Source organism: Felis catus, chromosome C1 (genome assembly GCF_018350175.1).
Source record: "Felis catus isolate Fca126 chromosome C1, F.catus_Fca126_mat1.0, whole genome shotgun sequence".
Taxonomy (NCBI): Eukaryota; Metazoa; Chordata; class Mammalia; order Carnivora; family Felidae; genus Felis; species Felis catus.
In genome coordinates, this window is record NC_058375.1 from 159,073,071 (window position 1) to 159,099,694 (window position 26,624).

The 26,624-nt window shown below is 40.1% G+C and overlaps 1 protein-coding gene and 1 long non-coding RNA gene across 9 annotated transcripts in view; one reads left to right on the forward strand and one right to left on the reverse strand.

Moving 5' to 3' along the window:
* MYO3B (myosin IIIB) overlaps window positions 1-26,624 on the forward strand; it is a 475,983-nt gene that overhangs the window by 237,963 nt on the left and 211,396 nt on the right. For all 8 annotated transcript variants that reach the window (XM_045033929.1, XM_045033933.1, XM_045033932.1 and 5 more), the window contains 8 exons: window positions 9,954-10,050; window positions 10,571-10,687; window positions 11,203-11,307; window positions 13,906-13,989; window positions 14,790-14,992; window positions 19,217-19,315; window positions 19,689-19,803; window positions 26,218-26,344. In XM_045033929.1, the coding sequence (XP_044889864.1) occupies window positions 9,954-10,050; window positions 10,571-10,687; window positions 11,203-11,307; window positions 13,906-13,989; window positions 14,790-14,992; window positions 19,217-19,315; window positions 19,689-19,803; window positions 26,218-26,344 (947 nt within the window). The remainder of the gene's footprint in view (window positions 1-9,953; window positions 10,051-10,570; window positions 10,688-11,202; window positions 11,308-13,905; window positions 13,990-14,789; window positions 14,993-19,216; window positions 19,316-19,688; window positions 19,804-26,217; window positions 26,345-26,624) is intronic.
* Window positions 685-11,603, reverse strand: LOC111561868. The gene is made up of 3 exons (XR_002744829.2): window positions 11,278-11,603; window positions 2,933-3,001; window positions 685-949 (listed from the first exon to the last, which is right to left on the reverse strand). It is a non-coding gene; the product is annotated as an uncharacterized LOC111561868 (long non-coding RNA).

Sequence of the window (26,624 nt, forward strand, 5' to 3'; positions counted from 1 at the left end):
GAAACTCCACAGCCTCATAAATAGGAATCAAAACTGTAAGCAGCAACTTTCTTATTAAGAGGTAGGAAAATTAATTCTAAAGGAAACACAATGCCTGTCATTGACACTTAACTTACCATCTGTCCCACACTGTTACCTCCTTTTAGCAGCTGGCAGGGGTTGGCTACCTAGGTGTTTTTCAAGCCCACCCAGAAAAACTCTCAAATATCGTTTGATGCTGGTAATTCAGTATATTTAAAGTTGTGAGTTTACAAGGTAAGGTGGGGAAAGCAGAAAATTTGAGGTGAGTGCAAAGATGAGTGAAACAGATACCCAGCTTATCATTCTTCACAATTACGGTCACCCAGTGTGGTGGCTCTGCCAGGTTTGAATCCCAGCTCAGCCACTTAGGTTCAGGTTGTTAAATTGTTCTGTTCTGAGGTTTCTTCATCTATAAGATGGGGGTTCATTTGAGGGTTAAGTGAGTCAGTACATAAAAAGAACAGCTCTTAGTACAGAGTGAGCTCTCACAGTGTTAGCAGTAGCAGCAGTAGTATACAGGGTCTATTTGATTCAAAGGTCTTCATTTCTGTGTAACACTAACTACCTCTTGGACTTAACTTGCGCAAACTCATCTCTACTTATCACATGACATCACGAAAATAAATAGTACTGAGCTACTGAACGTTAAAAATACCAGTTTTATCTCATTTAAAATCTAATTTATTCATTTATTCATTCAAAAGACATTTATATGTGTGCATGTGTCAGGCCCTCTGCTGAACAGAGGGACTACAAAGGCAAATTAGATACAGTTCCTGATAAAGAGCTAATAGTCCAGTGTGTGAAACAGACAAGAATCAGACAAGAACAGCTCAACATGAAAAGTACCTGGATGTTGAGGTACTTCCTGGAACACCTGGGAAGAAAAGACCCCTGGACCTGGTGGGAAGATGATCCTTGGAGTGTCCTGTAGAACAAACAGAGGAGTTGGGATTGAGATTATTTTAGGTAGAAGGGAATAATGAGCAGTCAGCAGAGGGCAAAGGCACAGAGACTCGGGAGAGTTTAAGGAATTTGATGAACAATTAGTTAGCATTACTGGAGCCTGGCATAGAACAGGGGGAGAGAGAAACAAGGCAGGCAGGAAGCAGGTCATGATGGGCTAAGGAGCTTCGATTTGTTCCTTAGTCACTCAAAAGCCCCTGAAGGTTTTCAAGCAGGCATGTGCTCCAGGAAGATCATTCTGATTGCAATGTCGAGAATGGAGGAGCTGGGCAAGGCAGGAGCCAGAGAGACAAAGTTGCAGGTTGTGGCAATTGCAAATAACAGAGGATACGAAGAAGATGGTATTGTCAGGACTTTGTGGTGGATTGGATGAGAGAGATCAGGCGGGGGGGGGGGGGGGGGGGGGGCGGAGAAAGAAGTGTCACAGGGTCTACCCAAATTAGGCTGCCTCTCTGCCCTGGTTCAGACTGCAATCCAATAGAAATTGGAAGACACTAAGAGACAGAGACTGGTAAAGAAAGTTTCTTCCTCTTCCTGTTCTACCAAATGCAATGCCAGGTACTTCCAGAAATTATACAAAACTTCCAGCTTTCTGTCCAGAGTAGGATTCTGCAGTATTCCAGATGGTCCTGGATCTTCGAGCTGGACATAACTTGTTTAGTTTTGAAAGCTAATGCAGAGAAATGAGACCTAACAGCCTGCAGGGAAAAATGTCTTACTATTCCTGCAAAGGCAGGGAATGTTCTGTCAACTTTAGTATTTTCTCCAGGGGAGAGAGAAATTGAAAGTTTGAGGGGAAGAAGGCAGGTTTTTAAAGGATGGGGGAAACTTGAACAGATGAAGGGGAGGATCTTATATAGAGGGAGACATTGAAAATAAAGAGAGAGACAGTAATAGAGGAAGCAAGAGGAAGTGGAAACAAAGGCCCAAGAGGAAAGTTGACCTTAGGAAGAACCTCAAAGTTGGGAAAGACACAGAAAGGTTAGATGAAGATATCCAGAAAGTTTGAGGGGCAGGATGGGGGTAAGAAGAGAGGGTCCTATGAGGAAACTCATGTTGAATTTTCTTTATCTTTCAAAAAAGATTAAGGTGATCTCAAAGTTGGGAGCAGACTGTTAGACTCCAGGAAAATGTTAACTCTCTGAAATAGCCACTAGGAGGAATATGATAAAGGGTTTATTAAAGATGGACATGATGATTGCTCAATAGCACAGAAAACCCACGAGGAACTTAACTGAATAGCATTCCATTGTAGTGAAGTTAATCACTATTTAAGATAATGCATGTAGAGCATTCAGGAGAGCACTTGGCACCAGAACCTCTTCAAAAATGTACCATCACCACCACTGCCCTTCCTATCTATTATCTCTAGCTTCTTAGCAACAAGCAGGAGAAGTAGAGAAAAGAGATATATACCCAGGTCATCAGACTGGAGACTGTCTTAGATGAACATGATGGGTGGACAAGGGAGCAAGGGAGTTAAGATGAGTATCCTGGGGGTCTTTTTGGGATTTGGAAGAAAGTGAAGCCAGAGTAGCTTTTTAACTCTTGAGGTCTGGTCTAGGTCAGGAGACTGACAGTTACAATGCAGATGAAGAACAGATTCAGTGAGTGGATGGTGAGCAAGGGATTGTAGAGCTGAGATCTTGGGAACTTTTGAGAAATAACTGGGAACTAGCCATGGCTGAACTTGTGGACAAACTTGGTGGAGTTAGAAATAAAAGTTATTGACAAGTTGAGGAACCCTGAGGTCAGTATGTGGGAAGAATTAACAAAGTGATTGGTGGGGGATGGGGGGAACCAAAGAGCAGAGATAGAAAGGAGATTGGGGGGTCAGTTGTTGGAGGAAATGATACACGTGTGAATTTTAAAAGGGAAAGATTGGTTAGGGATAAGTGTGGTTGGGAAATACAGAGGGGAGCAGGGAAGATGCCCCTTCCACTACCTTTTCACAGTGAGTGGCTGGAAAGTGGAGCTGGGGCAGGAGCATGATGGGCAGTGGTCCACTTCAGTTCTGTTGAGATAATTAAGTGTTCAAGAACAAGGCTAGGAATCATGGGAGCTTATTCACTATAGAGCAGGAGCCACACTGTACACGAAGAAGGGCTTGGATGGTAAGGCCCCATCTCCCCTCTCCTGGATCTAAGCATTCTAGCTCTTCTGAGTGGTACAGTTGTGTGGAAAGCTAGGCTGTGATCCATTCCCCTTTCACATTGTGTCTGTGAAGCAACTGTGGAGAAGCGGCATTGTGTTGAGATTTGATACTATTTCCTAATGCTGACTACAGTGTATGAGTGTAACTGTTGGAATTTAAGTTTTTCTGGTAGTTTGTAATTTTGCCATAGCATATGTTTGATTCAGGTTCAGTAGAGTAGTTATGAAGACAAGGCTTACTCTCTCAGAGGAGGTTAAAAAGCCCTAAAATCCAGTGAACAATAGTTAGGCGCTACATTTTTTTTTTTTTTTTTTTTTTTTTTTACACGTAATTGTCAGGGATGCTTTTAAACAATTTGGCCATTTCCTTTACATCAGCTTCCATTGCCTTGACCTTCAAAAGGACTCTTCCCCCAAACCAGTTTTATAAATCCCTGATTTCATCAACATCATCGGCATGTTATGTCACTATTAAAGTTCAGAGAAACAGACATGAAAACGTGTTTGTTTAATTACTTCACAGGAGTTAGTGGGAGAAGAGCAAAACCAGTGTCTGGAATGTGAGTGGAGGCAGTAAAGGTGCTGGGTTGCCTATGCTGTGACTCCCTCCTGCCTTCCAACCTCCCATTATGGGCTCAACTGCAGCCCTTAGTACAATTACAAGATCCAGTGTGTCTTTCCCCTGCGGGTGACTTGGGACTCGCTGAAACCACAAATGTTAAGCCCTCAAATGCCAGGGGTCTAGTCTAAGTATTATTTGGTAGGGGAATTAAGTTGCTGGTTGTTTTCTGCTCTGTTAAATGGATTTTTATTCTACCCTTGCAATTTGCCTGGGGCTGATTAAAACAATGGCCTCAGCTTTTCTGATTTTCTTTTCAACCTGCAGCAGTGACCTTTAAAAACAGATTTCTCACTGCTTAACTGTCTAGCCTTCCCCAGTAAGCCTTGTTCATTGACTTCCTCTTTTACCTGCAAACATGCATGTGCGCGTGCACACATACACACACTCATCCACATCCACCATATTGCGTACACTGATGAGTTCCTGGACTCCTGTGTTAATGAATGACTTTTAAATGATTACTTTATCAAGTGCTGAAGGTGCTTGATACATAGAAGGTTAAAGATCTTCCTGTCCTCCTAACAGATATCAAATAAATGCTAAGAGGTAAATGCATTATCTAAATGCATAAGAGGTAAGAGCATTCTGATATAATGAGTATCTGCTATCTATCTATAGGTCTATAACTGAATGAATAATATTGAATTTTCTACTGTTGTCACTGATTCTTGCTGCCTAGGGTAGGTGGGTGTATCAAATTCTGTTTAATATGATTGATAATAAGTTGCTGATTTATTGGAATTCTGGCCAAAACCATGCTTAGATGAAAAAACAGGGAGATATTATAGTGATTTCCACCCAAACAATTCTATTTTTTAATCTGTTTATTGTGATGTTTGGTAGATATAAACTTAAGTTCTAGGTCAAGATAGAGCACATGTAGTTAGAGTTCTCTAGGTGGTATCTCCATCCATATTTGACTCTTAGTAAAATGGCATCACACCTAGATGGCCTGCCGTTGTTTTTCTCCTTCTAGGCCCATAATTATATAGTTATAGTCAAATAAGTTTCTCTTTCATCATCTCTGTTATCAAAGGGTATATTGAAATGTAAATAATGATTTTGAAGAAATAAAACAGTGCTCTTTCTCCAGTTCTGAGTAACATTTTCCTCACTATACGGATGGAATCCATTGAATGTGGTGATAAGGGAGTTCCTCTGATCTCTCAGATTCCTCTGAGCTATTCCAACTTGTCAGTTTGTCCCTGAGCTCTGTCCATGGCCATAGAATCCTTTGCCTTAGAATTTTGAGGACTACCACCTTTGAGCCTAGACCTTTTTTCTTACTCCTTCTCTTCTCTACCCCTTTTTTCTCCACCTTCAACAGATTTTATTTCCTTTTGTATCTGGAATCTAATGGGAGGGTTAGTCATTCTCCATTTCTTCCCATCTACTCTTGGATAAAGGAGAGGGCTCTGATCCTGAGTGTGGAAGAGCTAAGCAGAGGCATCCTTCACAATGGACCTGTCACTACTTGACTGTCCAAAATACCATCAAGCATTTCTCAGTGCAACATTTAACCTCTCTCACTGGCATATCTCTTGTAATTATTAGGCTGAAAAATTTTCTTTCTTTCTCATCCTGACTTTGCCTCAGAGGGCTTCCTAATGCTTTGTTCTTCATCATAGAACAAGAGAAGAATTCATCCTGCCACATTTTTGTGAGGCTCCTGTGGCCCTGTTTTGACCTACCTGCTTCTATGGGTATAGTTGATGGATAGGAAGAGAATCGCTTTTGGACAAAATACATAATATTTGTCAATATCTTTCTTAGGGCCAGCAGCTTGAACAAAGAAGTCTGTAGCCCAGTGATGAGATATTAAAAAGCACTCTCACACACAAATGATTTTAACCATAATGGTGAGGCATAGAGATGAAACTATAGTGAAGGCAGAAGTACTTCAGGGATTTATTCCAAGAGAATAATACCCCCAGTATCTGAATTAGCTTGGTACCCTTTACAGCTTCTTTCTCACTCATGGACTGGGCCTGAGACATTCCAAAGCATTCTCCTTCCTCTGCCTCATCTATGCTGAACCTTGTCTTACAGGAACTCTTAGCCTCTGCCTTTCTACCCACTCTTCAGATCCATTTCTTACTCTCCACCCATTGCCTTGGACTTGATGTTTCAGACCTGCCCTCATTCCCACCTTACTTCAGCCAAGAATTCTGACACCAGTTCCTCCTTTTCCTGATCCCTGAAACCTAAGGTCAGTCCTACTCACCATCCACTATCTCCCACCAACCCCAAACTCCAAGAATCAGCCCAAGCCAGAGCTTTGAGTTTCTTCCTTTCTAAGTTTTAACCCCCCCCCCCGCCCCCCCGCCCCACAAACTCCCTTTATCTAGGGAGCCAGGCTTGGCAGCTAACATACTTAGAGCCTCATAAAAACAAATAAGAATCTAGTGAAAAGCAGTATGGACTTTGCTGGGATTTGAAAATGTCTTTTGAGTCGGGGCACCTGGATGGCTCAGTCGGTTAAGTGTCCAACTTCGGCTCAGGTTATGATCTCATGGCTCATGAGTTTGAGTTCCAGCCCCATATCAGGCTCTGTGCTGACAGCTCAGAGCCTGGAGCCTGTTTCAGATCCTGTGTCTCTCTCTCTCTCTTCCCCTCCCTTGCTTGCACGCTGCCTTTCTCTCCCTCTCTCAAAAATAAGCATTTTAAAAAATGCCTTTTAAGTCATTAAAAACTTACACCCTTGATTTAATAGAATGCCTTTTGCTATTCATCTATCCATGTATCTGTCCATTCTTCTGAACTTTGGAACATTCAATCCAAGTACCTTGTAGTTGGAAATTTGTAATTTTCACATTAAACAGGGAATTCTTCAGCAAAAATTGATAATAGATGCTATTCTCAAGTAAGGCACTAGATGGAGCATGTGAATTTAAAGGAAATTTAAGCTGGTAGTTACTGGTGACAAATCATTGAAAGAAAATTAAAAAATTTAAGCCAAATTATTCTGGTTAATTTCAACTAAAAATAGACAAATATTAAACAACATAATACTTTCTATGAGTATATGTAAAGTCTAAGATAATTTTTTAAAAACAAATAAAAACTGGAATAATTTTTTCTCTTCAGTAGACCCTCCAAACCCCATAGCCAAAGCAGGAAAATGAAGCAGTTGGCAGTTTCAGAATGCTAGTTGGGGAAGGCAGAGCTAGGGATATCAGATATTTTTCTTCACTGGTTGAGAAAGTGAAGTGGTCTTGATAGAGTGGAAATACCTTGCATCAACATCAGTTTCTAGATTGCCAGCTTCGATTTTGGAAGCAAATATTGTCTAAGGAATTTGATGGCCAACAAGCATGGGAAGAGGTGATACATGGCTAATCACAGCAGGTAACATATTTTAAAAGTTGTTTATAAAATATAATAAGGGGAAAATTTTTGTGAGAAACCCCGATTTGCAGACAGCATCTCCATGTTTCCTGGAGATTAAATTTGTGATAGATAGATTGGCATATAGACAGGGCTCAAAAGATAACAGCTTCGATCCTGGTGGTATTGCAATGTACATGTTCACCTTGAAAGTCACAACTTTCTCTAGAGTTTATTTGTGATGTTGCACGTGAGGTTTTGTCAGTATTTCCATATTTGGTTGCTGTAAAAATGTCATCTAGCATGAAGCTTGACATCCCTGTCTGTAGTTCAGGCTGCTTTTAAGTTCAGGTCAGGAGTTACTGGAGGAAAAATAATCCCTGGGAAACCTGCCATTGATTCAGTGGTATTTCAGATTCTGATTTCCCAGTCTGCCTGTTACCATTCACTTTTCAGAGTCACATGCACTCTGTCCAGGGTATTGAGCCACATTCAGGAGGGAGGCACAGTGGAGAGTGCTTACTCCATCTTGACTGGAACCAGAGCTGTGGATGATTTTTTAATTCCTGATTTTCTTTGTTGAAGATGTATAGAATAAACTCTTAGTCTGTTTCATACAACTGCAAGATACGGATTTAGGAAGGAGATAAACTAGCTGAATTTAATATGACAAGAATTATTTTATAAAAAGGGTATTTTGATATTTCATTTCATGATGAACTTCAAGGGAAAAAATGCTTAGGTTTTATGTGGAGAGGATTTGGCCAGATATATGCATCCTCCTACCGTTTTATTTAGCGAGGTGGCTAGCTAGAAGCAGCCTCTGAGTTTTAGTAAAAATTTGTATTTCAATTCAATCTGATTTCTCTTTGACATCACTAATATGTTAGGACACAGATGAATAAATGCTTCTGTTTAATAATTTTTAAAATTCTTAGGTTATAAATTTGATTGTATTAAGTAAATTTACGCTTCATATGTTTTGAATCTCTCTGTGAATTAGCAGCAAGACTGGTTCTAGCACTGGAAACGACTAATACCATGCATGCATCAGACACCCTTTCTTCAAGTCTGCCAATGCTGGGAATTGGGAAGTAAAATTTAATTTAATAGGCAGAAAGAAGGAAAAAAAAGTCAATGTTTGCCCATTTCAATTGTATTTATAAAGCCAAGATTCAATATGTAGAGGTGTTGAGTTTGCTTCTTCCTTTTTCCCTACTTCTGTGAAATGCATGTAGCAAGGGACAAAGTGTACAGTAGGATGCTAGGACGCCCACATGGTACTTAGGGTAAAATGTTCAGTAAAGCTGGCTTCTGGGACCTGGCAAAATAACACTGTATCCTATGAAGCTGTGACGATGGTGAGCATAAAAGGTGCTGGTGAAGTACCGTGCAGTGATGCTTCTCTGCTGCTGAAATGATAGTACCTGGGAGGCATTTTCATGTGATTTTTTTTAGTTATTGGTATTCCAAGTAATATGTAGACTTGTGCAAATTGTTGATTCCAGATTTTGATAAGGTTGTAAGAATAGTGCTTGGTAACTTTTTTCAACTTTTTTTGCATTTCTGTATCAATGACTATATCGTTTTCACAGCCCACCCCCCCCCCCCCCCCGCCGAGAGATAGATAGACCAGTCATGAGAGATTCTATTTATAGATGAAGAACACTGAGATGCTGGCCATTAATTAAGGGGATTATTGAGTGAACCACAACACACTCCTCAGAACCCTGAAATTAGGATCCAGAGCTTTTAACTTCTAAGCTGATGCTTTCCCCCTACACCACATTGAGTAGTGATCCCTTTATGAAGGGAATTATGGGAAGGCGTACTGTGACTTGAAATAATTTTATACCTTAAAGAACTATATTTTGGTATGCCAAAGGGGATTGGTATTGATTGCCAACCAAGTTTCTTAAATGCCTGTGGAGTAATGCCCCTTAAGAGAAAAGTCTAGCATATTTAGACAAGGGGATACATATAATGATACTGAGTGCCGCTTTGTTTCTAATAGGAAAAAATTGGAATCAACCTAAGTGTTGATCATCATAGAACTGGGTAAATAAATTGGTATGTATTCATATGATGTAATATTACCCAGTGATTAAAGTGACTGAAATAATGTACATGTCTGTATATACATATATACATAGTTTAGAAAATCATAATGTTGAGTGGAAAAAACCAAGTTTCCAGAATGAAACCTACAGTATATCATTTTTATAATTAACATATAGAAAATGTATATTGCTCATATGTATGACCAATATTTAAAAATAGACTGGAAGGTTACCCACCAAAGAGTAGTCATTCTGGAAGGGAGAATGGGATGAAACATGGGTAACAAAGGGATTTCAAATAAATAAGATAAAATGTAAACATTTTTGATTCATAGATATTTACTATATTATTCTCTCAAGTTTTCTGCAGTTTCAAATATGTCTCAAAAAGTGGGGGTTGATGCTGGTGGATGGCATGAGGGGACCTCAAGGGAAGTACCGTGGTGAGAACTGTGTACCTGACGGTGAATAGGAAAAACAGGAGGAGATACTTATTTCTGGAAAGGCTGTAGTTGGCATTTAAGAAAAGCTAATATAAGGATTAGATGGGCCCATTTGGAAATGTTCCTCACCGTGGTAGAAGGGAGGCTTGAGGTCTGGAGCTCACCTTACTCCTGATAGCTGTACAGCAATGGGGAGGGGGCCCTACAGCGTGGGGAGCTGGACTAGACTTGCTCTTCCTGTCCCCACCTCTGACGTCTCTGAACATATCTGATAAGACCATGAATGAACCATTCTTGTCGCCTATGTTCTGCTATGCTTTTTACTCTATTAATGCTAATATTCTCTGGATAAATTTCTAGACATGAAAGAATGCACACCAGAAGACCCTATCATGTGGAAGATGCTGAAAAATACTGCCTTGAGGATGATTTGGTCAATTTAGAGGTTCTGGACGAGGTACTAAATATTTAGTAGGCAATCTCACCGATGACATTTGTTTCATGTGAATGGTCTGACCTTTTTCTTGTCGACCATGTTTTCCTAAGGTCACTTGAAAATTTAATTGTTTGTATAGCCTTGGGGTGGAGCTCGGGGAGCATTTGGTTACTGTGACTATGATCCTATGTTGTGTTCATTTTTAGTTCCCCAAATGTCCAAAACGATGAAAAGGAAAGGATTTGGATTTTTTCCAATAAAGCTCTTTATATTGTAAGCCTAAATGATCTATCACATCACTGGAAATTATTTTGTTTTAGAAAAAGTCCAGTTTAACTCTTAAGTCAAATAGTTGTTTGTTCTTCACGAAGAGGAGCGTTCTCTTATGATTTAAATTGACTAAAAAACTTTCTTGTAAGAATAAATTTGATTTAAATTGAGTGAAAAAACTTTCTTGTAAGAATAAATTTGTTGTTATTATTAGAACTCTCTCCTGGTTGGAAATAATATTTACCTTCAATACCATTTATCCTCTTCTTAGGATACAATTATTCATCAGTTGCAAAAGCGTTATGTGGACTTGCTGATTTACACATATGTTGGAGACATCTTAATTGCCTTAAACCCCTTCCAGAATCTAAGCATATACTCCCCGCAGGTAAGGGGTGCTTTGAGAGCATGTTGCTTCTTAAGAGGAAATTAAAAACCACAAGGGAAAATAAAAAGAAGGGAAAAGCGAAAATAAAATTATGCCGCTTTTAGTGGTGTATAACCCACACTGCAGATAACAGTGCATCACAGATGGAGTTCTTGCATTTTGGGGGTAACTTTAGAGCAAGATATAACAATAATAGCTAACATTCATTTAGTGCTTGCTATAGGCCAGGCACTGGCTTATCTCACTTCTCATAATCCTGTGAGATGGGCACTATTATTCACCCTGTTTGGCAGAAGAAGAGACTTAGCACTGCGAAGTCAACTCCCTTACAGGAGTTCATGAAACTAGTCAGTGCAGAACTGGGTTTTGAACGGAGGCCTGCAGACTCAAGAGCCTGTGCTCTGCAGCCTTTCTGATGCTGCAGTTCCCCTACTAAGTGACAAAGTCTTGGTTTCACAGGCAACAAGTACTGGAGCATTAGAAGTTTTCTTTAAACTACTTATTTTTTTCTTCAGTTTTCCAGACTTTATCATGGGGTGAAACGTGCCTCCAATCCGCCCCACATATTTGCATCAGCAGATGCTGCTTACCAGTGTATGGTTACTTTCAGCAGAGACCAGGTAAGAACTCCCCGTCCTGCCAAGTCACACAGTAGGGTGTGTTCTGTCTTCCTCTGCAGCTCTTATGTCTTCCTGAAAACTCCATTCTGGTTGCTGGTGCTGATTCAAGGAAATAGGAAATGAAAGAGTAGCTCACTGGAACAGGAACAGTGATAGAAGCTACAGCGGCAGGAGAACGTGAAAATTCTTTTCTGTAACGTGAAACATTCACATCATGAGCACTCATTTTCCCTGATAAAATCTAATAAGAATGTTTCTAATATGAATGTGAGAGCATAGAGTCGACACAAACCTGATTACATAGCAACAATTGTAATAAAAACAGAATGTAGAATGACATATATGAAATTCCTTCCTATTAAGGTCTCAGAATTTTCGTGGTTCAGACCTTTTTGTGTTGTACATGGGTTGACGGGGACCATGCACCACATCATTTAGCTGCTGAGAAATTATGATAGATTTGGTAAAGACTGAACAGATTTTAAACTCAATGCTGGTTAAACACAAAGCTCACCCATACAGCTTCCCTTTCTGGACCTTTGACTCACAGTGGTGACATATCCAACCTTTGACCCTTCCTTTACTTTCAATATGTATATTTTCCTTTGTGTCTTTAGTCTGTTTGAAATGTAAGTAACCTAAATTGGTGAGAAGATTTTGTGAGAGAATTACTGTGTGTAAATCTCCTGAGACCTGTGAAGTCTCAGCTTTGGATTCGTTGAGGAATAGATGAAACTGTAACAGTGCAAGTTACAAAATAGAGTACATGGATTCACTATAGGTTAGAAACTTGGCTTCTCTAAATTCTTGCATTTCCCACAGACATGTGAAATATCCATAGATTTCATAGAGTGGAAGTAAATGGAGAGAGATACATGTATTTTCCAAGTTGAGAAGTTGCCCCACACTGTTGTCGTTTCTAACACCAAATGTTGTCTTTTCCAACACCAACCAGGTCTTCAATTCTCCCACGGTAACTGGATGTCCAACAACTCAATTCCATTAAATTCTGATACCTCTCAGAGTTAGTACAGACCCCGCAGCATTAGGGCTCAGCCCCAAAGACTGCCCCTGTTTAAGACTCCAGCCACCAAAAGGGATTCCCAAGCTACCTACACTCTGCCCAGCCTGCAAATTCAGGGATTCCCACAACCACCCTCAGGTCTGATAATTCACTAGAACATCTCATAGAACTCAGGAAAACACTTTACTTAAATGTATTGGCTTATTGGGGCACGTGGGTGGCTCAGTTGTTTAAGCGTCCAGCTTCAGCTCAGGTCGTGATCTCATGGTTCATGGGTTAGAGCCTCACATCTCAGGGCTGGCAGCACAGAGCCTGCTTGGGATCCTGTCTCCCTCGCTCTCTGCCCTTCCCCTGCTCCCTGCGGCGCTCTCTCTCTCTCTCTCTCTCTCTCTCTCTCTCTCAAAAATAAGTAAACATTAACAAAATTTACTGGCTTACTATAAGGATACAACTCAGGAACAGCCAAATGGAAGAGATTGCGCAGGGCAAGATACAGGGGAGAGGGGTGGTACAAAGCTTCCCTGCCTTCTCTGGGCATGTCCCCTCCCAGCATCTCAAAGTGTTTATACCAGAAACTCTGTGAATCTTGCTCTTTGAGTTTTTATGTCTCAGTCGATCTCTAGCCCCTCTGCATTCCCTAGAAGTTGGGATGATGAGGCTAGAAGTTCCCACTCTCTAATCATGTATTTGGTCTTTCTGGTGACCAGCATCTATCGTGAAGCTGTCTTGGTCCCTACTTGGAACCACCTGGTTAGCAGTTAGGTTTGATTGAAAGAGACTTGTTTGCAAATAACAGAAGATGATCCTGTTGTCCCTATGATTCAAGAAGTTCCAAGGGTCTTAGGAACTCTTGCCAGGAACCAGAGACAAAGACCCAGTGTATGTTTTTTATTATAATACACCCACTAATCTCCTTGATACATAAAGAACTCCTAGACATGAATAATAAAAACACCAATAATGCAAAAAAAAAAAAAGCAAAGGATATGGGCTAGTCACAAAAAGAAAATATGAATAATCTTAAACGTATGAAAAGACCTCAATGTCACTCATAGTGAAAGAAATGCAAATTAAAACTATACTGAGAGACTATTCTTCTGCATTTCAGATTGGCAAAAATCCAATATACTCTATTGGTGAGGCTCTAGAACAGGCACTTTCCTGGATTGGTTCTAGTCCTTGGAAAGCAATTTGGTACTATCTATGCAGTTTACAAATGCATTTTATCTTTTAGTCTAACAACCCATTTCTGAGAATTTATTCTACAGAAGAAGCTGCATGTAGATATAATGCCCTATGTAGGGTTATTCGATGTGGTATTGCTTGTAATAACATAAGGAGTATCTGTCAATATGAGACTGGTTAAATAGATTATGCTGCAACTGTACAATGGAACAACAAGCAGCTGTGAAAAAGTCAAAGCTCTCAATGTACAGAAAGGGAAAGATTCCTCAGATCTATCGTTCAGTGAAAAAACTAAGGTGTGCAATGGTAGATGTTGTATGAAAGCCATTGCTGAACATACAGGTTGTTCCCTGTGCTATGAATTCTTCACTCTTCATTTTCTGTGTCAGTGCATTGTCATCAGCGGAGAAAGTGGCTCTGGGAAGACGGAAAGCACCCACCTGATTGTTCAGCATTTGACTTTCTTGGGGAAGGTATTGACTATCTGCTTTATGTACTGTGGCTAGAATCCTTACAGAGTAACTGCATATTTTATAAATGATGGAAATACTGGCTTTTATTAGGGATTACATAAAAACCTTCCGACTTTATTATGTTTACCTCCTGATAGCTAGGCCTCTTAAGATGTCAGCATGTCATCCTTCTTTCACGTAGTGAGGAAAATAATGCCAGCACGAATTTACTAGATTATCAGCAATTAATTTTTTATGTTTTCAATGTAATAGAAACATTTAGCTATTAAGTAGTAAAAGTGGTTAAACACTAGGAATGGGATTAGGGAGAGCCACTAAGGCTTTGATTAAAGGATTGGAAAATAGAAATCTTTGAGCAAAAGTTGAAGGAAATGGAAATTTTTAGCTTGGTTAAATGGACATTGAAGGAATGACTTAAAAAAACAGACTGGCAGTTACATGTACTGAGAAGTAGTGTATTATGAAACTAAACATTTAAGGAATCTTTTTTACAGATGAGGTTAATTGAATATTATAATGGATGACTGAGAAAAGTTATGGGATCTCTCTGTTTAAAATTCTTTCTAAAATGTTCAGGCATTTTATCAAGGATTTTAAGTAAAGTGTGGTGGATGTAAAAATTGATAACCTAAACTAGTTGCTCATCTGAGAAAACGGTGCTAGTGGCTGATGATAATTTTCCCAAGTGAAGTTCTTCCCAAAAAGAATATGTGAATTTTGGGGGTAGGGAGGGGTGCGTGGCAGTTTTGCTAAAGTGATATTTCTGGAAGCTCCTCCTGACTGTTGTCTGTTTGGCACAGGCCAATAATCAGACCCTGAGAGAGAAAATCCTGCAAGTCAACTCCCTGGTGGAAGCCTTTGGAAATGCACGCACTGCCATCAATGACAATTCCAGCCGTTTTGGAAAATACCTGGAAATGATGTTTACACCAACGGGAGCTGTGATGGGGGCAAGAATCTCTGAGTATCTCCTTGAAAAATCCAGAGTTATAAAACAGGCAGTGTAGGTACACTATTTTATCACTCTGTTTTTGCTCTGGAAGATAGACCAGGAGGCTTTCATAATCTTAATGAATCCATTTCACCCTTGTTCTTAGCATCCAAGGTCCCCCTACCCCCAGACTTCCCAAGAACAAGGAATTATTTAAGCAAAGGATAGTGGTAATTTCTAACCTAAAAGATATTTGCAGGCTGAGTACAGAGGGTTGGGGTTGGGAGTACTTTGGGATCAGGATGCCCTTTTCTTCTGAGCTGGTACTAGGTAGAATTTAGCAACATTGTGAATACTTTTAAAAATCATTGGGTACGTTAAAATTTAATTTGTACATTAAAAAAAGCACTGATAGTATTCTGTGTACTGATTTTTTCCCCTAGATTCAGTAGGGGGGAAAACAACCTTTGTTTTAGGAAGAGCATGGACTTCTCTGGATTCAAATGCTGACTCTGACATTGACTGTTCTTGGTTATGTTACTTAACCTCTCTGTGCCTTATCTGTGAAATGGAGATGCTTGTATTGCCTACCTCATGGATTTGCTATGAAGATGAAGGAGTTCATTTATATAAAATTACTTTAAAGAGTGCCGTGTGTAGTACATGTTATTAGAGGGCTAGCCATGCTTCCTATTATTATTGCAGGACACCAGACTTCCTCAGGAGCATGGTCCATTCGTGCATTATTCAGTAACTCCTGAATGCTTGTTGTATGCTAGTGTTGAGCTCTCTGCTGGAGTTGCAAGACAAGGTTGCAGTATTCATGGAGCTCAGACTGGATGGGGGATTGTTGGGGGAGGGGAGGGAGGACCACAGGCATTAAAACGAGTAAATAAACAAATGCAGAACCATTATGATAAGTTCCAGGAAACAATATAAAGTGCTATGAAGGTAAAACAAGAGAAGGAAGGGCACCCGACCTAATCCAGGAAGACAGGGGCTCCCTGTGTATGAGACAGTTAATCTGAGACCTGAGGATCGCTAAGAGTTGGCCAGCAAGGTGGTGCTCTTCCCAAAAAAAGGGGGAGACAGGCAAAGATGAGCCTGAGACCAGATCATGCAGGGCTTTGGAACCAGGCTGGGGATTTCGAACCTTATTCTAAAGGCAATAGGAAACCATTTAATGTTCTCAAGCAGAGGAGTCACAAAACCCAAGGGGCATTTTGAAATGATCTCTCTGGTTTCAGTGGGGAAAATGGATTGAGGAGGTGCAAGAGGGATTGTGTTGAGACCATTAGGAGACTGTTTGTTGCCAGATCCATGTGAGATAGAATGTAGGCCTGCACTAAGATAGTAGCAGTGGAGGGAGGTGGAAAGACGTGGATGAATCTGAGAGAGATTATGCAAGAAGAATCTACAGGACTTGTTCTAGGGTAAGGGTTCAAGCATCCTCTCCTGCCACACATTTGCAGTTTCTTCACAAAATAGGGACTGGCATGCAAATTAAACAAATGAACAAAAAGACAGAGTGAGAGTTATTTCAGGTTCCCTGTGGCTTCTTGATTAATTTTTATGAGGTCACTTGCTTCTTTCTCCCCAAATTAGGGTGATTTTAAAGTTTATGGAGCTGCATCCGACAGAATGGAAAACACAGTTTTCTATGTTCAAATGTAAAAGGTCTTTTAGGAAGATAATGTGAAGAGGGTTCCAATCACAGCTATGTCACTCATTTTATATGTCACTTAGTGTAAATATCCTCATATCGTATTTTCCTTACATGCAAAAAGGGCATAAGAAAGTCATCCATACAGGACTATTATGAGAATCAAATGAGATAATGTGATTTATACCAAATATAAACTCTGAAACATAATAGGTGCCTAATATACCATAATATTTTTGTTAAGTTTATTCAATCTGATAGCAGTGATGAGGTAAAATAGACTGAAGATACTGAATGAGGAGAAAACGGGGCTCATGCAAATCCTGTTCACCTAACTTTTCTGATCTGCTCCCTTCTGAGCACATAGTAGGATTTCTCTTTTACGTACACTGTAGTTGGATGTGGTCATATGATCAGTTCTGGCAAATGAACGTGTAATGACAAGACCCTCTGGCAAAGTGCAAGATGGTGGCTGCTGCATCAGCCTAGGCCCATGAGTGTCTATGATGAGCACACCCCCTTCCCTTTGCTGACTCTCAGTGGGCAGGTACTCTGAGCAAGAAGTAACCCTTTGTTCAGTTAAGCCACTGAGATCTTTGGAATATTTGTTATCTCAACAAAACCTAACCAAACCTGATGGATACAGGATGAAAATTAAATTGAATTTATGTAGGGATGGATGTTGATAGGCAATGTTAAGAAGAATTAAAACTAGAGGTATCTGCAAAAAAAAACTGTAAGAAGGTAAGATCAAGATGGGTCAGCTGAAGCCTGCACATTTTATCAGAGTTTAAAGAATAAGTGATATTTGCACCAGGCATACTGATTCATAAAGCCCTAAAAGGGCTTTACCGTCTCCATGAATGGTGCCATCATCGCTAGATGCTCAAGTTAGGTACCTGGGAGGCAGACTCCAGGTCCTTTTCTCACACCACCCTCATTCATTCTCTCAGGATGTTCTTTTAGTTGTTCCTCCAGATATATCTGTAAGCTTACTCTTGTTCTCCATCAGCACTATAATTGATACCTGTCCAAGTTGCTTGCTCTCTCACCACGACCTCCTAATTGGTCTCCCTGCATCCATCTTGGCTTCTTACAGTCTAGTCTTCATCCTGCAGCTAGAATGTACTTTTTCAACACAGATCTACTCATGTTATATACTTAAAGTGCTTCTTGGCTCCAGTTTAATACACTTCAAAGAATTCTAATTGCTTAATCAACAAAGTCCTCATTATGGCCTAACAAGGCCTGGTATGGGCTGGCCCTGCCTACCTGCCCACCCCCTTCTCCCTAGCATCTTTTTGGTTCTATGTGGGTGTCAGGCTCAGAGCCCTTGTGTATATGTTGCTCCCTGTCTTTGGAATGCTCTTCCCCCTTCTTTCTGTAGCTCCTTCCAGTCCCTTCTCATGTTTCAATGTTTGGCCTAAGTGTTATTTCCTTAGAGAGTCCTTCCCTTGACTTAACACAAGCAGCCCTTATCCCCCAACCTTATTCTTCATCTTAGCCTTTTGTTTGTTTCAAAGCCTTCATCACAAGTTTCCTTGTTTTATCTAACTCTGTCACTAGAAGGGAGGCTCCAGAAGGCAGGAATCCTCTTAGTCCTGTATCCCTGGCACCTGGTACAGTGCTTGCTCTGACTGACACTAGGTAAATTAATTAGTTGAGGGAACAGATGAGTGAGAAATGGTGAGCAGAGGCATCTGGAATACAAGAGAGGAATACGAATATCCTAGAAGAGCTTTGGCAGGATAAATGACAAAGGAACACCAGGATACCTAGAAGAATCTGAAGAAAAGAGTGGGGCCCGTGTCACAGATGGGAACAAGGAGTAGAACGATTTCTTTTCACAGAGCTAAATTGGCCAAAATGAGGATTTGTCAAATCCTGGGATATCAACAGAAGAGACTGCCCTCCTCCAGAGGAAGGAAAGGGACCCAGAGCAGAGCTTTTCAAATTGTCTATGCTGAAGGACCAGTTGAAAAAAATTCTTGGGGTGCCTGGGTGGCTCAGTTGATTAAGCATCTGACTCTTGATTTCGGCTCAGGTCATGATCTCGTGGTTGGTGGGTTTGAGCCCCACTTTGGGCTCTGCACTGGCAGGGGAACTGGTGCATACTGCTTTGAATTGCATTTGAAAGAACACAGGTTTGAAAGAGTGGAGACCTCAGTCCGGGACCCAGTTTTGCTCCCTACCTTGCCGTAGGACTGGATAGCCACTGTCTGGGGGCTCCAATAAAATAGGGAGATTGACTGACATGTCTAAGCTGTTATCACTGTTTCTGAAGCAACACGGGTTACTAACAGAAGGCATGTGACACAGATGCCTCGTCCTTTGGGCTGTACTAGAAATATCTCTAAACGTGTATAACCTGACTGTGACGTTTGAATGTTCCATTCTCTAAAACCTCCTTCTGCGTAAAGATAAGTGTGTTTAATAATGTGACACTGTGACAATTACTATACTAATCCTATCACTATTACTATTCTGTAATTGGGATGTGGCAAATTTAATTGCCTGAAAATGCAAATTTGCTACAGGATAATATTTTTCACAGAAAGATGGTATAGATTACTTAAAGTGGGGAGGCCCCAGAATATGTCATTAATAATATCCTCTCCCCTCTTTTCTTCCAGGGGAGAGAAAAATTTTCACATATTTTACTATATTTATGCTGGTCTTTATCACCAGAAGAAACTTTCTGAGTTCAGACTTCCTGAGGAAAAGCCTCCTAGGTAAGTATCAGGGGTTTTAGTTGTTGATTTTTAATGAATGTGTAACTAGCAATTGAGAAAACTTGGAAATAAATGGAACTGTTTTTCCTAACTGGACACTGATAGTGTCTTAAGTTGAAATACCCAAGGTGAATGGCACCATTTTCATTTTCCAGAAACTCAAAAGCTTAACTGCAGCCATTCACCTTTTGCATTTTCTAGAACGTTTAAAAACTTAACTGCGGCCATTTTACTCAGCCACATGCACCATTATTCCACTGCAATTGGACTGAAAGGGAAATGCCCTTGTGAAGAAGGAGCCCAGTGATGCCCTGGTATTTGGGGTGCCATTTGCCACGTCAATGCTCATTATATTTGGTCATACTCCATTTAGGTACATAGCTGATGAAACTGGAAGGGTGATACACGACATCACTTCCAAGGAATCTTACAGAAGACAATTTGAAGCAATTCAGCATTGCTTCAGGATTATAGGGTTCACTGACAAGGTAGGTGATTCCCAAAAGAAAAAGAAACTCAGGTGTTAATATTCTTGTATCTTGTAGATGTGAATGTTCTAAGCTGGGGCAGGATACTTTCTTTTCAAATGCCATCTGGTTATGTATGAGGTCTTGCTCCTCAACGTATGGTCTGATCAGACCAGAAATATTGTCATCATGTGAGAGCTTGTTAGAAATGCGGACTCTCAGGTCCATCTATGAACCTGTGAACCAGAATCTGCATTTTAACAAGCACAAGTGAATATTAAATTAGAAGTACTGTTGTAAGTGCCACATGCCTGCAAATTATTACCGTTGTCATCAGTTCACTACAGCTGTGATAACAAACACCAAAACAATACTGCCCTTTTCTGAGTTGGGGTTGTTCCAGCCATTAAAGTGTGTTGTGTAATATGAGTATAGGAATATGTAGGTTACACCAAGGCTCAGAAATATATTTATGCAAGTAGCTCCTTGTGTACCAAAACAAATTAATTTAAACCTTTTCAACTTTCTTACAGTCCCTTCCTTCTCCATGGTACACAGTTGCACATTATTACCTCTAGCTCTAAGTACTCGACTACTCTTATCTTACGAGATACAGGCTGTCTCTATTAAATATATGCCAGGGGTGACAGAAGATATTTATAACCCTGGGTTCAAATATTATTCTGTGATACATTTATGTCATAGTTTCTGGGCTTCATGCCATCAATTTGGCAAAATACACAGATTCTTTTGCTTTTCCAAGAAAGGAGGTGAATGATTAGGAGGTAGGTGAGAGTGTTAAATCTTAAGGGATTAGATTACAAGACACTCCAGTTACCCTGGGACAGCCACTCTGGGTAAAGTATTGCTTCTGTAATCTAATGAGTTTGGCCAGCCCTTCCCTTCCCAGCATGGCTGATTTTAGTCATAATAATACCTTTCTTTTCTTCTAGCCAGCTGTTAATTTTCTCTGTCTGCCTCCCACTGACTTTAGACTGACAGACAGTGGAAAATCCCAAAGGTCAGATAAAAACAGAACTGTATTTCCCTTGGCTCCTTAGAGGAGAGCAATTGAACAGGTTCCAGCCTTATTAAAGGACCTTTATGGTTATTAATTTGTAGAGCTGATTGTTATCAAGATGCATCACCAGAAGAGTCCAAGCGTGGTGGAGATGGCAGTAGAACGATTTCAAGTCACCTCGGTCATGCCAAAGTGTTCAGGGGCATACTACCTGAAAAGGGTACAGGAACAATAGAGAAGTTAGTCATAAGGTTAATAATATTTTGCTTTCAATGACTATAAAGATGGGTGTAGAATACTGTGAAGAGATTGGTCCTAGCTCTAAAAGAACGTATATAATGGCTTTGTTCTAATAATAGAAATGTATTGCAAATAATAATAAATCAAGCTGTTTTAAGATAACAAAAAACAAAACAAACTAAATATGCTAAAAGTATGTGTCTTTGAGGTAAGCCATCCCCAACCCTTGATGAAAAAAAAGTATAGTAGAATTGAATTGAATGAATGAATGAATAAATGTGAAAAGGAAGAAGTGTAAAAAGTGGTAGACATAATTTCTGCCTGATCTGGACTATAAAATGAATAACGAGAATGTAATGATATGTTTATAGTTTCACCGTGTCCCATATCAATTGATACTGGAAATAAACCAACTTATGTCAGCAACCTTGGAAATGGAAGGAAGAGGCTGGCTCTGATCTCTCTGATCTTAAATTCTTTGGTTATATCTTTGTCTATGTCTCTATAGACAACCTGTTTTTGCTGAATTCACTCAGTTTACTTTATAAACTCAAAGTAGTTTGACTAAATTCAGAAAGATTCAGGTGAACGTAGTCAGGGATCAGATGCCAAATAGCTGATGTATCAGAACTTTTTCTTAAGTTTATTTCTAGACAGAGGGACATTTTCTAGACATAGCTTAAATAAACTGGTCAATTTAATCAAAATGATGGTCACCCTCTTTTCTTATAATGTCACTAAGTACCCTGCAGGAATCCTCATAGTATTCTTCAGATTCCTCCAAACTCCCATAGCAAAATTATAAGTAGCAAACCTTAGTGCAGACTCAAGAACATGAATTTTAATTCTGGGACATCAGCCAAAAGTATCAGAAAGAACACTTGACCCTGAGTTTATTGTAAAGAAACCTCCCTGGTAGAAGGAGTCTTTGACTAACAATGATGGTTCCTTGCAGGGGATTGGGCAGGGGTTGGGGGTTGGGTGGGTGGGATTATACCTAACACCCTATTATGAAGATCCATGCCTTTTTGGAATCAAACATTATTATTTTTGTTTAATATTAATGCTTGTCTTGCTGGTATATGAATAATCATAATGTATTAAATTGAGTTTTAGGTATGTTTATATTTAATACTACATGAAAAGATTTTAGGCAGATTATCTGTGTGAGGGTCAAGATTGGATATTTTACTGCAGATCCCTTGATGAAGAGGTTAGGGAGAAGGCTTTGAGATTAGGGCAAAATTTTTTCCCTTTCTTCAAGACAGATTATGTATTTGGGAGAATATTGCTGAAGAGAAACCGAAGGGTTTATGTGTTAAAATGTAAATGGGAGATCTTGAGGATTTTCAGTGTTCAAATGATAGACAATAGGACTTACCATGTTTTTAAAACTTTATTGATGTATGATTGATATACACCCCCTACCCTCAAATGTTTTTAAACCCATCATTGGCTTTCAAGATACAAACGTTGTGAAAACATTTTTCTTTTCAGAGGTGAAACATCCTCTGAAAAGGAAACTGAAGAAAGGTGTTGGGATAGAGCCCTTAAGGGAGAAAGCCCTTTAATTGGGCCTAATGTGGTACTTAGAGCAGCTGGTAAAAAACTAGAGACTTGTAAAAAGGAAACAAGGTAAAGAGATAGTGAGAGGACAAGTAAATGCCTAGGAGAGGAACAGAGAAACAACTACCATGAGATGCCTGTGAGCCAGGCTGGGAGCAACTCCAGGCTAAATGGAAATCAGCTCCAGGCTAATGGAAAACTAAGATCCTTCTCAATGTTCTGCTTAGCTTTAACTTTATTGAGAGAATACCTACATCAGTGAAAGGAGTATCTTCTGAGAAAAGGAAAGAAGCAGCAAAGACATCCTGCATGAGATGCTGATGGAGAAAGGCTCTTTCTTCCCCACTTCTGATTGATGATAAAAATGAATTCATACTCATCAACAGTGAATTGGAAAACCAGCTGGAGGAGTTGTTAGTCTTCTTGAGAGTATTCCTGTCCTGAGTGAGGTTATTTTGTGTTATCACGTAGAAAGTTGAAAACATAAGAAATAAAAAATAGAGCATTGTAACAGGATTCTGTAGCAAAGGCAGGATGCCAGGAAAGGGTGCATAGAGCTGGAGATCAGACAAGAGGAAATAAGCAAAGTGAGGAAGGTGAAAATCTTTCTCAGGATAGCTGTGGGGAGAAAAGAAGAGACTTGATGAAGAAGTACTGGGGGTGGGGCATGCCTAGGTGGCTCAGTCAGTTGAGCATCTGACTCTTGATTTCTGCTTAGGTCTTGATCTCACAGTTCATGAGATTGAGCCCCACATCAGGCTCTGCGCTGACAACGTGGAGCCTGCTTGGGATTCATTCTGTCTCTCTCTCTCTCTCTCTCCCTCCCTCCCTCTCTCCCTCCCTCCCCCCCATTCTCCCTCCCACCCTCCCTCCCTCTCTGCCCCTCCCTCGCTTGCATGCCTGCTCACGCTGTCTCTCAAATAAGCATTAAAAAAAAAAAAAAGTACTGGGGAGGGAGATGTAATCCCACAGATGAACTTGCTACTGATTGTCCTCTAACATGACAGGATATGGGTGATGTTTTGATTTGACCATAAGGGTGGATATAGGTTCCTAGGCCAGAAAGGCAGAACTAATTAATCTAAGGGGGAGACTGAAGGAGTCAAGTGGAATAGCTTGGAATTGTAGCATAAAGAGCACTCTAAGGCTAATTCCTCCATAATGAGGTCAACATTGGATACCCTTCTCAAGTTCCCTTGTCTAAACCAAGGAAGAAGACCCAACCTACCATTAGGTTCAGTCATTCACAGTGTTTGAACCCTAAAATTTTCACTGAAGGTCACATGGGTAGTTTTGTTTTTTAAAAGAGCAAATGTCTGAGTATTGTGCTGAAGAGAATATTGCCAGAGAAACAACTAGGTGAGAACTACCATTTCCTTTGGGGATAATCACCCCAGTGGTGAAATGCCTGGAAGCCCTATTTTGGGAGGTTTCATGCCTTGTATGGTCATATATGTTGCATGTGTGTGTGTTAAGTAGAGGAAGTACATTTTTTTCCTCAGAGTATTGAGAGTTTAGATAACTTTTTGAGATAACTGGGTACAGAAATAATAGATATATCAAACTCATTGCCTTAGAGTCTCTGTTTACCCCCTGGGAAGTTGCTTGCTTGTTGCATTCCATGAGCTTCATATTGTATTGATCGAGGTAATGAGGTACTGTCATGTTAAATCCACACTAGTCCCAGAAAACCCATTTGGTAGGTGTTCTCCTTAGCCAGTCTTAAGTTGTGTGATTAAAACAGTGATTCTTGACCACAGAAACAGGACAATTTGCCTTTGATTTAGAAGTTTGAAGAACAATATTTATCTATAGCAGAAGCCTGGTTTAAAATCCTCATTTGTCTTTGTAGCATTATCAGGTATCCAGCAGATGTCACTATTACAGTCTATGTTCAGTTGTTGGCTTTACTGAGGAATGTTCACAGGAAGGCTCAATTTGGGAACAATGCTTTATCAATGATCTAATGACGGTTCCTATTAGTTTGCTGCTGCGTATAGTACTAAATCAAGTTCCTCACCGTGTTTTTGTGGAAGTACTTTTCTCTATAAGCATAAGATGCAGAAATTTACTGGCTACCCATTTATCTCACCTACAGGAAATGCATATGTTTAAATAAATAAATATACTTTATATTTTACCACTAATGCTACTTATATATTTAACTTTCAATATAAAAATAGGGCTTAGATAATCTAAACTATCTTCACTCACAACACTCTGACATCAAATGTGTGGAGATCCCCCCCCCCCATACCAACCAATTCTCCTATAATTCAATTCGCTTCTGATACTGCCTACCTGGAGTTAATATCTGATCACACAAGTGAGGGGTTCAGTTCCCTAAGACTGCTCCCACTTCAGACACTAATGGCAAGTCCTGCTTGTTCAGTAGGGTTCTCCTAATGACCAAATGGCTATGAAATGGGAGGTTTAGGGTCCCAAGATCCCAAACTTGAGTTTATTAATTGGATAGAAGGACTCAAAAAACTTGGGAAAACAGTTTACTTTATTGTAAAGGATAAAACTCAGGAGAAGCCAAGTGAAAGAGGAGATACATAGGGCAAGGTTTTGGGAAAGGGGTACCCCTCCTCTCACCACCTTCATGTGTTCAACAACCTGGAAGTGTTCTGAGCCTCATCAGTTATGGGTTTAAATGGAGGCTCCATTACATAGGCATGAATGATTAAATTATTGCCAATTGGTGATTAACTCAATCTCCAGGATTCTCCCCTCCTTGGAAGTCCAGGATTCAGCTAAAAATTCTTACCCTTTAATCTGTGGTCTCTCTAGCAACTAGCCCCCATTCGCTAAGAGTCACCTCATTGGCATGAACTCAGTTACGGCTGAGGGGCTTACTCTGAATGACAGAGGATATTCCTTTAACACCTACCACTCATAATCCCAAGGGTTGTATAAACTCTTGTGCCAGAGATTGGAGTGAAGACCAAATCTATGTTTTTATTATATCACAATATCACAAATAATTTCTAGTGAGTCAGAATATTTCCTGACCTCATTCATAATTATATACTCTATTATTTAACTTCAGAATGTTCAATGAGCCATTAATAAATGCCCTGATAACTATTTCATAAAAGCTATTCAAAAGAGGTTAAGGAAACATCTCCTCTCTTGTGTTGAAGAAAGAACATACCTGAATTTGGGAATTGGTATTAGTGAGGGAAGTGGCTCAAAGTGGCATAAAGAACAAAGAAGATCAGTTCTCCCTGACGGAAGCATTTCATGGTGAGAGGTTCACGCTGCAGAACAACTTTGTTCCATGCAGTCATTAGTCTCAGGAATCCTAGTCAGCTGCATAGTTGAGGCTGGGTTTTTGGGCGTTCCAGCCAGCAATAATGGGAAAGAAAGCATGGAGGAGGCATGCTTGTTTCTGTAAGACTGGGCTCAGAATTGCCCACGTCATTCCTCTTGCTCCTTTGTTAAGAGTTTAGTTCTACTGTCTAACTTCAAGGGAAGTTTGGAAATTATTTGTGTGCCCAGGAAAAGGGTGTGTGTGTGTTGGACTTCAGTGGACAACTAGCAGTGCTGGTGGTTTGTTAGTTTGATTGGCAGTGACCAAACATGGCTCTTGCTGTCCTTTTCAGGAGGTGCACTCAGTGTACAGAATTTTGGCTGGGATTTTGAATATTGGAAACATTGAGTTTGCAGCTATTTCCTCTCAACATCAAACTGATAAAAGTGAGGTGCCCAATGCTGAAGCTTTGGAAAATGGTAATTGTTTGATGTCTGTGCACTGTGTAGCCAAAATACATGTTTCTTTCACTTTGGTACTTTCTCGAGATGCTGTAAAATATAGAGTAGCTGTTGCTGGTCTCTGTACTGACTTTGGGTATTTTCACCAACTGGGATTTCCCAAAGGATGTCTTGTAGACCATCACAATTCTTTTTATAAGCTGCAAATAAATGCTCTGCAGAAAAGAATTTTGTGGCAGGTCACTTTGGGCAGTGGTGTCAACACTGGCTAGTTTTGAAAACCAGCTACAAGTTTTTG